This window comes from Bubalus kerabau, chromosome 1, assembly GCF_029407905.1.
Source record: "Bubalus kerabau isolate K-KA32 ecotype Philippines breed swamp buffalo chromosome 1, PCC_UOA_SB_1v2, whole genome shotgun sequence".
NCBI classification, from domain to species: domain Eukaryota; kingdom Metazoa; phylum Chordata; class Mammalia; order Artiodactyla; family Bovidae; genus Bubalus; species Bubalus kerabau.
The window spans coordinates 131219036-131232709 of NC_073624.1; the positions used below are offsets into that span (position 1 = coordinate 131219036).

Genomic DNA, 13674 nt, shown 5'->3' on the forward strand with positions numbered 1-13674 from the left:
TCTGGAGCCCAAGAAAATAAAAATCTATCGGTTTCCACTTTTTCCCCATCTATTCGTCATGAAGTCATGGGATCAGATCCCATGATCTTTTTTGAATGCTGAGTTTTAAGCCAGCTTTTTCACTCTCCTCTTTCATGCTCAACAAGAAGCCTTTTAGTTTCTCTTCACTTTCTACCATTAAGAATGGTATTATCTATATATTTGAGGTTGTTGATATTTCTCCCAGCAATCTTGATTCCAGCTTGTGATTCACCCAGCTTAGCATTTCGCATGATGTACTCTGTATAAAGGGCTTCCCAGGTGGCACGAGTGGTAAAGAACCTGCCTGCCAATGCAGGAAATGAAAGAGACAGGGTTTGATCCCTGGGTAGGGAAGATCCCCTGGGGGAGGGCATGGCAACCCAATCCAGTATTCTTGCCTGGAGAATGCCATGGACAGAGGAGCCTGGCAGACTACAGTCCATAGGGTCTCACAGAGTTGGACACGATTGAAATGACTTAGCATACACTGTGCACAGAAGTTAAATAAGCAGGGTGACACTATGCAGCCTTGTCGTACTTCTTTCCCAATTTTGAACCAGTCTGTTGTATCATGTCCGGTTCTAACTGTTGCTTCTTGATCTGCATACAGGTTTCTCAAGAAACAGGTAAGGCTGTCTTGTATTCTCATCTCTCTAAGAATTTTGCACAGTTTGTTATGATCCATACAGTCAAAGGCTTTAGCATAGTCAAGGAAGCAGAAGTAGATGTTTTTCTGGAATTCCCTCGCTTTCCTTATGAGCCAATAAATGCTGGTTATTTGATCTCTGGTTCCTCTGCCTTTTCTAAACCCAGCTTGTTCATTTGGAAGTTCATGTAAAGCCTAACTTGAAGGATTTTGAACATAATCTTTATTAGCATATGAAACAAGTACAGTAGTTGGAACATTCCATGGCATTGCCCGTTTTTGAGACTGGAATAAATACTGACCTTTTCTAATCCTGTGGCCACTGGTGAGTTTTCCAAATTTGCTGACATACTGAATGTAGCACTTTAACAGCATCATCTTTTAGGATTTGATAGGTCAGCTGGAATTCCATCTCCTCCACTAGCTTTTTCCATAATAATGCTTCCTAAGGCCCACTTGACTTCACACTCCAGGATGTATGGCTCTAGGTGAGTGATTACACCATCATGGCTATCTAGGCCATTAAGACTTTTTTTGTACAGTTCTGGATATTCTTGCCACCTTTCTTAATCTCTTTTTTCTTCTATTAGGTCCTTACCATTTCTCTCCTTTATCATGCCCATTCTTGCATGAAGTGTTCCCTTGCTACTTCCAGTTTTCTTGAAGAGATCTCTAGTCATTCCCATTCAATTGTATTCCTCTATTTCTTTGCACTGATCACTGGGGAAGGCTTTCTTATCTCTCCTTGCTGTTCTTTGAAACTCTGCATTCAGTTGAGTGTATCTTTCCCATTCTCCCTTGCCTTTCACTTGTCTTCTTTTCTCAGCTATTTGTAAAGCCTCCTCAGACAACCACTTTGCTTCTTGCATTTCTTTTCTTGGGGATGGTTCTGGTCACTGCCTCCTGTACAATTGTTACAAATCTCCGTCCATAGTTTATCAGGCATTCTGTCTACAAGATCTAATCCCTTAAATCTATTCATCGCCTCCACTGTATAATCATAAGGGATTTGATTTAGGGCATACCTGAATGGCCTAGCGGTTTTCCCTACTTTCTTCAATTTAAGCCTCAATTTTGCAGTAAGAAGCTCATGATCTGAGCCACAGTCAGCTCCGGGTGTCATTTTTGCTGACTGTATAGAGCTTCTCCATCTTTGGCTGCAAAGAATATAATCAATTTGATTTCTGTATTGACCATCTGGGGACATCCATGTACAGAGTCATCTCTTACGTTGTTAGAAAAGGGTGTTTGCTATGACCAGAGTGTTTTCTTGACAAAACTCTGTTAGCCTTTGCCCTGCTTCATTTTTTACTCCAAGGCCAAACTTGTCTGTTATTCTGGGTATCTCTTGACTTCCTACTACTTTTGCATTCTAATCCCCTATGATGAAAGGGACATTTTTTTGGAGGGTGTTAGTTCTAGAAGGTCTTGTGGGTCTTCATAAATCAGTCAACTTCAGCCACTTCAGCATTCATGATTAGGGCATACACTTGATTACTGTGATGTTGAATGGTTTGCCTTGGAAACGAATTGAGATCATTCTGTCATTTTTGAGACTGCACCCAAGTACTGCATTTCAGACTCTTCTGTTGAGTATTAGGGCTACTCCATTTCTTCTAAGGGATTCTTGCCCACTGTAGTAGATATAATAGGTCATCTAAATTAAATTTGCCCATTCTTGTCCATTTTAATTCACTGATTGCTAACATGTCAATGTCCACTCTTGCCATCTCCTTCTTCACCACATCCAATTTACCTTGATTCATGGACCTAACATTCTGGGTTCCTATTCCATACTGTTCTGCACAGCATTGGACTTTACTTTCACACCAGACACATCCACAACTGAGTGTCATTTCCACTTTGGCATAGCTTCTTCATTCTTTCTCGAGCTACTAATAATTGCTGTCTGCTCTTCCCTAGTCGGAGAAGGCAATGGCACCCCACTCCAGTACCCTTGCCTGGAGAATCCCATGGACGGAGGAGTCTAGTAGGCTACAGTCCATGGGGTTGCGAAGAGTCGGACACGACTGAGCAACTTCACTTTGACTTTTCACTTTCATGCACTGGAGAAGGAAATGGCAACCCACTCCAGTGTTCTTGCCTGGAGAATCCCAGGGACAGAGGAGCCTGTTGGGCTGCCGTCTATGGGGTTGCACAGAGTCGGACACGACTGACGCGACTTAGCAGTAGCAGCAGCAGCTCTTCCCTAGTAGCATATTGGACACTTTCTGATCTGGGTGGCTCATCTTCAGGTATCATATCTTTTTGCCTTTTCATACTGTTTATGGGAAGAGTACTGGAGTGATTTGCCATTCTCTCCGTCAGTGGACCACATTTTTTCAGAACTCTCCACTATGACCCGTCCATCTTGGATGGCCCTACAACAGCTTGGCTCATAGCTTCATTGAGTTACGCAAGCCCCTTCACCACGGTAAGGCTGTGATCAATGAAGGAGCAAGTAATACATATAAACAGTGAAAACTAATTTACTCTCATAACAAAATACCAACAGCTCCTCTTTTCTTCCTTCCCCAGCTTCCAAAATCTTGTAACTATTTCCATTCATAGTTACTATCATCATCTCTTCATAATATACTATTTGTTGACATATGTAAGCAATGAGAATTCTCTTGTTAATACCTCCGTCCCCTCCTGCCACACTTTGTAAGTGGTGTTGGAAAAGCTGGACTGCTAAATGTAAATCAATGAAGTCAGAACACACCCACACACCATACACAAAAATACACTCAAAACAGTTTAGACTTAAGTTTAAGACATGACACCCTAAAACTCCTAGAAGAGATCACAGACAAAACATTCTCTGACATAAATTGTACCAATGTTTTCTTAGGTTCATCTCCCAAAGCAGTAGAAATAAAAGTAAAAATAAACAAATGTGACCTAATCAAATTAGATAAGATTTTGCTACAAATGAAATCACAACATATGGACTAAGAGAAAATACTTGCAAACAATGCAACTGATAAGGATTAATTTCCGAAATATACAAATTGCTCATACAACACGAAAAAAGAACAAACAACCCAACTGATAAATGGGCAGAAGACCTAGACCTACCTATCTCTAAAGCAGACAGACAGATGGCCAACAGGCCCATGAAAAGATGCTCAACATCACTAAGTATCAGAGAAATGGGAATCAAAACTACAGTGAGGCACCAGTCAGAATGGCCATCATTAAAAAGTTTACTAATAATAAATGCTGGAGAAGGTGTGGAGAAAATGGAACCCTCATACACTGCTAGTGGGAAAGTAAACTGGTGTAGCCACTATGTAGGCTCCTTAAAGAAGCTAAAAACAGAGTTTTTAGCCTTTCCTGCTGTATGATCCAACAATCCCACTCCTGGGACATCTGGAGAAAACTATAATTTGAAAAGATACATGTATCCCAATGTTCACAGCAGCAGTATATATAATAGCCAAGACATGGAAGCAACCCTAAATGGCCACTGACAGATAAATGGATAAATAAGATGTGGTACATATATACAATGAGATACTACTCAGCCATACAAAAAGAAGGAAACAATGTCATTTGAAGCAACATGGATGGATCAAGAGATTATCACACTAAATGAAGTTAAATCAGAGAAAGACAAATACCATGTATCATCACTTACATGTGGAATCTAAACTATGACACAAGTAAATTATTTTGAAAAAGAAATAGACTTGAAGACAGAAAACAAACTTATGAATAACAAAGGGAAAAAAAATTTTTTTAATTAAAAAAATAAATAAATAAAATCTTTCCTCACTCAAAAAAAAAAAAAAAAAAAGGAATAACAAAGGGGAAAAGGAGTGAAGTGGGTGAGTTAGGGGTTTGGGATTAGCAGATACAAACTACTATATGTAAAATAAACAACGAGGTCCTGTCTAGCACAGGGAATTATATTCAAAATCTTGTAATAAACCATAAAGGAAAAGAATATGAAAAAAGACTACATATATAACTGAACCACTTTGCTATATACCGGAAACTAACACAACATTGTTAATCAACTCTACTACAATAAAAAAGAATGAAATCAGAAAGAAGATATTGCATCCACCCATTTTATAAGAACAATTATATGAAGCATGCAGAAAACAGAGTTCTTAAAAAGTAAAAACATTACAGCTGTCAATAAGCATTACAGTACTAAACAGTAAAAGGATTAAAAGATAAAACCAAGAAAATTTCTAAGAAACTAGAAGACGAGGACAAACCAATCAATAATGTGTCTCTGAGAAAAGGTAACTATATTAGAGTATACTGCAGAAGGTTCAATATTAATATAATGGCAGGGTTCAAAAGAGAGAAAAGGAGAAGAGAAGGGTAGGCCAAAGAATACGGAAATGTAGAGGAGAAAAATCAACAAAATATTTCAAGAAAACTAGACTTTATTTTTTTGGGCTCCAAAATCACTGCAGATGGTGACTGCAGCCATGAAACTAAAAGACGCTTACTCCTTGGAAGAAAAGTATGACCAACCTAGATAGCATATTTGAAAAGCAGAGACATTACTTTGCCAACAAAGGTCCGTCTAGTCAAGGCTATAATTTTTCCAATGGTCATGTAAAGATGCGCGAGTTGGACTGTGAAGAAAGCTGAGCACCGAAGAATTGATGCTTTTGAACTGTGGTGTTGGAGAAGACTCTTGAGAGTCCCTTGGACTGCAAGGAGATCCAACCAGTCCATTCTAAAGGAGATCAGCCCTGGGTATTCTTTGGAAGGAAGGATGCTAAAGCTGAAACTCCAGTACTTTGGCCACCTCATGTGAAGAGTTAACTCATTGGAAAAGACTCTGATGCCGGGAGGGATTGGGGGCAGGAGGAGAAGGGGACGACAGAGATGAGATGGCTGGATGGCATCACCAACTTGATGGACGTTGAGTTTGAGTGAACTCCAGGAGTTGGTGATGGACAGGGAGGCCTGGAGTGCTGCGATTCATGGGGTCGCAAAGAGTCGGACACGACTGAGCGACTGAACTGAACTGAACTGATCCAGAACAGAAAGATACAAGTTTGTAGAATGAAGCAGCTTAGCAAGTACACATTATAATAGATGAAAATACATCCACAAAAGGGATAATCTCTGTGCAGTATGAACACATTAAAAACAAAGATTCAAGATTTCAGACAAAGGGAAGGCAAAAAACAAGCCATAAAACAAGTCATCCACAAAGAATCAGGGACAAGAGCTCTGGATTTCACAGAAAACACTGAAGGAAAAATACAGCTGAACAATGCCAATAAAATAATTAAGGAAAAACTTCCAACCCTGCTAGACCATAAGTAATGTTTTCAAATATGGACAGTCTCTAAAAATTTATCTTCCCTCTTACTCACCTGTCCTTAACATCTACTAGAGAATGTGCTCCACCACAGTGAGTATACCAAAGAAGATATTTTTAAAAATCAGATACCCGAAAGAAAAGATTTTTAGGGACTATGAAGAGAGAGCTCTAAAAAGTTCCCATGAAGAGAACTATGCACCAGATACAGTAGGAAACCAGTCCAGACCCGTGTGGTGTTATTTCCAAAGGAACTCATATGACTTCTATCATCATCAAAATGCCTCTTGCCATCAATTAGATTCTTTCTATGTATATTAGCTTGTTCCAACCATTTGGTGATAAAATTCCAGCTCTCTGCTCAATCTCTTGTGTGCCATTACCTGGATCAGACAATGACATCATTTTACCCAGCAGAAACATTTTGTTTTAACCTACACCTGAAAACTAGGAGTATATTTGGGCAGCCTAGAATCAGAACATACAGAGCACCTTATCAATAGCACTGAGCATAATTCTTTTGGTCATCCACTGAGATTATGTCAGATATTCCTGAGAGCCCTGATGTTTCCTAGAAGGCCCTAATAACCTTGCCCCAATGAATTTCCTTACAGAGGTCTTTGTAGACTCACAAAGAAGCTGAATATGACCTGGAAACTCTATTCAGATGAGCCTTCATTAAAGTGGAAATACTGTCTTTTTTTACATAGTTAGGTTTATGCTTGCCACAGTTTTAAAAAAAGTAAATAATATCCTTTTTAGGAGTATATACAGGTTTAATACAGTTGTAAAAAAAATAAAATCAATGGCTGATTTCAAGTAATAACAGAGTCAACAAAGTTATGGTTCAATTAAAAAAGAGAACTTGATAATGTCACTGAATTACCTTTATAGCATTTGATTTATAAAAATTAAAACAAAGACATTTAAAACAAATACTTGCATGCAACAGGATACCCGTTATGTTTACCTTGAAGTCCATTAAGGATAGAAGTGATTTCTATGGATTTAATGTGAGCTGTATCAGAGTTCTTGGCATCAGTAAGATCCAATTTGGATACCATTTCAGGAGATGAATTTGTCTGAAATGGAGGTTTTGACAAGCGCCGGAGTTTACAGTTTTTAGGAGAGTATTTTTCATCTTTGTCTTTTTCTTTGTCTAGTTTATTCTAAGTTAAGGAAAAAAAGGTATGCTACGTTAGTCATAATTTATCATGAAGCATTCATTAGTAACAATGCTAAAACTCATTTTTAACTCAAAGCTATAGACTACATTACTAAAAAACATAAAAAGAATATAAAGTCCCACAAAACAGAGATGTTTTTTCAAACTTAACAAATATTATAGGATGAGAAAGTTTCTAATATTTATATTTTAATAATGGAAATAAATTAGCAATCAGATAGGCAATTAAGAAAAGCAAACCTCCATACTGCTAATAATTGGTGTTACAAATTCTATAAAAATGAAATCACAATAGGCTTAAATATTCATTTTTTAAAAAAGAAACAATTTCAATCTGGTAGTTTTAAAACCTGGAAGATTCTCAATATAAAATAAGGGTTGGGAATGATAAAATCTCAGTTATCTTCAGTTGACAACTGGAAAGAAACAAATGACTTGCTATATAAAGTCAAGTCAGTGGGACATCCTTCCCGCATCGATAAATTAATGTTTCATGAAAAAATGAGAAAATTTCCCAAATTCTCTATTTATGAATAGATGGGCAGGGGCTAACATATTTTCTAGAAACTTCTATAGATTGCTGAGTGACTATTTTCACAGTTCTCTCATAGATGGTACAGAGCTAGTATCATTCTGGATACACACAAGTTAATTCTGTTTAGGATAGTGGTTCTCTAAGTATGGACCATGGGCCCAGAGACCTTAGCACTTACTGGCAATTTAAGTGAAAACTCCTCGAACCAGACTCAGAGCCAGTGAATCAGAATCACTGGGGATGGGAACAAGCAATCTGCGTTTCACCAAGTTCTCCAGGCGACTGTGACACGTGCTTAAGTGTGAGATTCACTTTTTCAGAGCACTGAGCTGAAGGTTCTGGATGCACTGAGAAGGCTTATGTGTACCAAAGCTTATCAATGATTAGTGCTGCTCTAATTTTCCTATTCTTGCCAGCCTTTTCATCACTTTATACCAGAGATCATACTATATCATGCAGTCTGAAGGGAGAAATAGTCTACGCCAAGCAAAGTTCAAATATGGCTTTTAATGGCTGTCTTCTCAGATGAGATCAAGGGATGGGTATGGTATTATTAAATAATTTCTAGGAAGCTTTTCCAAAATTCACATGCCTCTTCTCTTATGACCAACAATTTTAAATGCCTGGGAGGGGCCTAGAACTAAACTGAGACGTAAATAAATATTTAGAAAAAATTCCCTAAGTAATATTCTAATATTGCTTCTCCTACCCCCTACCCTATCCTCTACCGGAGAAATACGACTTCTAAAACTTGCTCTGTGCAAGGAAACAGGCTTTTTACTGCCACACACACAAAATTCTTCTTGTAGCTTAGGAGCAATAGCATGACTTCCACACTTTCCAAGAAAGACCAAGAGTGTCCTGAGTTGTAGCTACTGAGTTGCCAAACCAAAACTTTAAAAATATGAACCCAGTTTCATCGTGAGAAAAGACTAATCATTTTAGGGGAAAAATTTTGTACATAGGGCCACGAAGGTATCATTTAACCAGAATGTAAATAGCACATCACTTTTAAAATGAAAATTGAATTTCATGAGGACTATTAAACACTTAAATTATATATACCATTCAAAGTAGTAAAAAGCCATTAAGAGATAAAAGATATTCTAAAACCTAGTTAATGGTCTGCTTTCTAATAAAACATTAAAAAGATTTAATCTTAGAATGAACAAAACTAATTCCATCATATATAAAACTAACATTAATCTCCATACAAGTACATTATTAATAGACTCCCCATGCTATCTATGCAGTGTGTGCCTCTTGGGGTCTCGTGAACACATTCTAAAGCACTGTCTATAGTGACAGAAAGATGATTAGGAACAAAAGAACTACAGCTAGGCTCTCCTGTGCCTTCAGGCACCTTCTTTTCTTCCTCTGAACGGTTTACAGCTATTACAGTAACCCCAGAGTTCCCAGCTACACACTACTTCATGGCTCCCAGTTGGAGACCAGAGGTGCACGAACAGTTGAAATGGCTAAGTGAAATCTTGGGTGAGTGGACTCATACAATGTTGGAACTAAAAAAGCCTCAAAGATCACTTAGTACTGTTTTCAAAATGCCTTTCCATAAGCTGACAATATTAATTGTACCCAAATCTAGTATTTGATAAACTGGCTATTTCAAGAGAGTATTTCCAACTCTACTAACACACACACACACACACACACACACACACAGAGTCTCTCTCTCTCTCAATTCACTCTGGAGGAAAGGTTCCTTAATTAAGAGCTATAATATACAGCAAAATATATTTTGCTTCTATTACCTTTATTTTCTTGCGATGTTTTATCTTGGGTACATTTTTATCAGCAGGTCTTACTATTTTATCTGCTTTAATCCATTCATCATACCTAAAATCAAAGGAAATTAACATTAATATACAAAACACATACTACAGAAGGAACTATGCCATATTAAAGAGAAACTCATAAATAGAATCATAATATTGTAAAACCTTGGGGGCCACTAAGTTCAACTTCCTGGTTTAAGAAACAAAGTTACCGAGGCTCAGAGAGAGATGCAGTGGCCTGTCCCAGGACACACTTTCAGCTACTGGCTGAGCCAAGGCTCAGCTAGGTCTCTGGATTCCTGGACCAGCACTACTTCCTCTGTTACACCAAAGAGAAACCAAAGCTGTACAATAACCATTAAGAGCACTCACAGTATTTCCTATACGTTTTTTGGTTTACTTTGTTCTTTTCTTAAGCAGCAAGTAGTTCATTTTTCCCTAAACATATCAGGAAGCTAAAGGGAAGCATGACTGCCAAGTTTTCAGGCTTTGGAGTTGCTTCCTATGTATACAGATGGCTGAGAGTCAACAGTTGTGATGGGTTCTCCACTTGGTGCTGCCTGTCTGCGGGAGTTCACAGGGCACAAGTTACTACTGACTGCAATATATCTATTTGTTTAAGAGGGGGGGAGTTTAATTTTGTAACAAACTCAGATAGAAAGAAGAAATATTAAAAATAAACCTCTTTTTATGTTTCAAAGTCACATACATTTATTGTGGAAAATGGAAAACTGATTGACATTTTTAACTCGAGAACATGAAAAACTGAAAATGCGCTTTTAAATTAAAATCTCCTCATTATTAGAGGCATTAAGTGAAGTAAGAAAGACCCTGAGTCAGGAAGTAAATGATTTAGGTCATTACCTTACTAGTAAATTATATTCTTGCCCTAGAGTAGGCCTGTATGCATACATGCAAAGTCCCTTCAATCGTGTCCAACTCTTTTTGACACTAATGGACTGTAGCCCACCAGGCTCCTCTGGAGGCAACAATACTGGAGTGGGTTGCCTTGCCCTCTTCCAGGGGATCTTCCCAACCCAGGGATCAAACCCATGTCTCTTACATCTCCTGCATTGGCAGGCAGGTTCTTTACCACTCATGCCACCTGGGAAGCCCCAGAAGAGGTCTAGCAAGTATCTGTAAGGACTCCCAGGCAGAGCTAGACTGCTGGTGCAAACGGTGGCCTGCAGCAACGCTGACGGCGCAACCCCCGCAAGGTAGGCTGGTGTCTGCGGGAAGCTGGGGAGGGCCACAGTGATAGTTAGGATGAGGAAAGGGTGGATGAGGAAAGGGTAGAAGCTGGGGAGGGCCACAGTGATAGTTAAGATGAGGAAAGGGTGGATGAGGAAAGGATGGAAGCTGGGGAGGGCCACAGTGATAGTTAGGATGAGGAAAGGATGGAATGAGTTCTAGAGACGTCTTTACATGATCCCTGCTGACTAGCTATGTGGTCAGGACATTCTCAACCTCAGACTTCAGTTTATTCGGTATAAAGCAAATATTATTCTTCTACTAAAAACACTCCTCTGGTATGTATACTGGCACATTAGCACCTACCTGTATATTTACATATTTTAAATTTTCCCATTAATGCTAAAAACTGCATTATGCTTGAGAAGAAAGCAATTTAGCTCCTAACAATATTAGAGAGTGAAGGCGAAGAATAAACAGAAAATACCTCCACCCTCTGCAAAGTTGGATGTGAACTTCTAGAAGTTGCTCTTTTTAGAATATAGTTATGGAAATTAATGCTATGCACCTTTTAAAAAAAACACAACACAGTTTTCTTGTGAGAAAAAATAGTTCATGATGGTTACACATACCATCAACATAAGCTAAACAAAGATATAATAGTATTTTAACCTTTCTTAATCAAAGATTCTGTTTAGTTAATTTTGTAATATGAGGTATTTTGACTACCAATAAGTATACTATTAATTCGACTTGTATTTTTGACATGAATTATATGTCAAGTTAGGATAAAGTTCCAATTAGGATAAAACAGTAGCTTTCCGTGTAAGAATATCACCAAGACACTATACCCTTGTATATTTTATATGGAGCACCAAACACATCAAACAAGCAAAAAATAGTCACTGTCTTCATAGTTACAATGTGCACTGTGAAAATGATTTCTTTATGACTTAGAGGTAAAGTACGCTGCTTAAAATTTCTTAGGAACAAGGTAGGAGGAACCTATACATAAATAGAATAATGGTTATTCCATACGGCACAGGCTGATGCTTGCTGCCCTAAGCACCACTAGAGTACAGATGCTATATGGTAAACATTCTCTCCTCTACAGATGGTATCAGGGGACTGGTTATCAGACCTTAAGTAATGAATCTGGGGGTGGAAGCAATGTTGAGTCAGGAAAAAAGCTAGAGAAAGCTTCTGGAATTAGATGAAACAAACTATACATGCTTCTAAAATATTTGAATAGTAGTCATTAAACACTATGGTCTTAACTAAACTGTGTAACAATCATTTTTTAAGTTACTGATCATTCTGCATGATTTTAGGAGATTCTTTGAAAAATTCTTTATATGTGTTTCCTACTAGAGTAATTACATGGGTCCGTCTAGTCAAGGCTATTGGAGAAGGAAATGGCAACCCACTGCAGTGTTCTTGCCTGGAGAATCCCAGGGATGGCAGAGCCTGGTGGGCTGCCGTCTTTGGGGTCACACAGAGTTGGACACAACTGAAGCGACTTAGCAGCAGTACTCAAGGCTATGGTTTTTCCAGTAGTCATATATGGATGTGAGAGTTGGACTGTGAAGAAAGCTGAGCACTGAAGAATTGATGCTTTTGAACTGTGGTGTTGGAGAAGACTCGTGAGAGTCCCTTGGACTGCAAGGAGATCCAACCGGTCCATTCTAAAGGAGATCAGTCTTGGGTGTTCTTTGGAAGGACTGATGCTAAAGCTGAAACTCCAGTACTTTGGCCACCTCATGCGAAGAGTTGACTCATTGGAAAAGACTCTCATGCTGGGAGGGATTGGGGGCAGGAGGAGAAGGGGACGACAGAGGATGAGATGGCTGGATGGCATCACCGACTCGATGGACGTGAGTTTGAGTGAACTCTGGAAGTTGGTGATGCCACGGCGTACTGCGATTCATGGGGTCGCAAAGAGTTGGACACAACTGAGCGACTGAACTGAATTGATATGGTTCCATAAGTATTAGCTAATATTATATGACTCCCTTATTATTTGCCCCCTTCTATTCCATTTTCTTCATGCTTTCTGTTTGTTTAGGCATTCCATTGTTCTAATACTATTCTTTTAGATCTTGTCTTTTCTCAGTCAGATTTTAGAGAAGGAAGTGGCAGCCCACTCCAGTACTCTTGCCTGGAGAATTCCATGGACAGAGGAGCCTGGCGGGCTACAGTCCATGGGATCACAAAGAGTCACATGACTGTGCAACTTTCATTTTCACTGTTCAGTCAGATTTATGCTCTTTTCATAAAATGTAATAATAACAATATTGTTGGTGTTATTATAATTTATATCCTTCAGAACTAGAACATGCCTTAAAAAAATCTATCAATGAATTTATTGCACAGATTAAGAAACTCAAACCATGGAATTGAACTGACCGTTCAAACTACAGGCTTGCCAAAAAGTACTATGTGAAGAGTCTGAGAAGAATGGGAAATGGGCCTGTTAAACAATGTGACACTAGAATGAGAAAGCGTGCCAGGTCCTATTCTCATCAAGTATACAGAAGAGTACAGACCAGCAACTAAAAAGCCTCCTTAAGAATGCAAAGTAGGAATGAACCCATGAGGAGGGAGACCAGGTGAAAACAAGTGTGTGAGAATTTTGGTTAAGGTAGCTGCTTCAAATTACAAATGCCCTTATCCCACATAAAGGTTGAGAAAAGGGAAAGTGAAAAGTCGCTGAGTCATATCCAACTCTTTGTGACCCCATGGACTGTACAGTCCATGGAATTCTCTAGGCCAGAATACTGGAGCGAGTAGCCCTTCTCTTCTCCAGGGGATCTTTCCAACCCAGGTCTCCTGCGTTACAGGCACATTCTTTATCATCTGAGCCACCTGGGAGCCCAAGAATACTGGAGTGGGTAGCCTATCCCTTCTCCAGGGTATCTTCCTGACCCAGGAATCACACCGGGTCTCCTGCATTGCAGGCAGATTCTTTACCAGCTGAGCTACCAGGGAAGCCCTGAGGTTGAG

At 39.0% G+C, this 13674-nt stretch overlaps 1 protein-coding gene across 6 annotated transcripts in view; it reads right to left on the bottom strand.

The window, feature by feature from the left end:
• Positions 1–13674, bottom strand: part of ARID4B (AT-rich interaction domain 4B) — a 137713-nt gene that overhangs the window by 14299 nt on the left and 109740 nt on the right. For all 6 annotated transcript variants that reach the window (XM_055588624.1, XM_055588618.1, XM_055588633.1 and 3 more), the window contains 2 exons: positions 9457–9541; positions 6937–7135 (listed from right to left, as the gene is read on the bottom strand). In XM_055588624.1, the coding sequence (XP_055444599.1) occupies positions 6937–7135; positions 9457–9541 (284 nt within the window). The remainder of the gene's footprint in view (positions 1–6936; positions 7136–9456; positions 9542–13674) is intronic.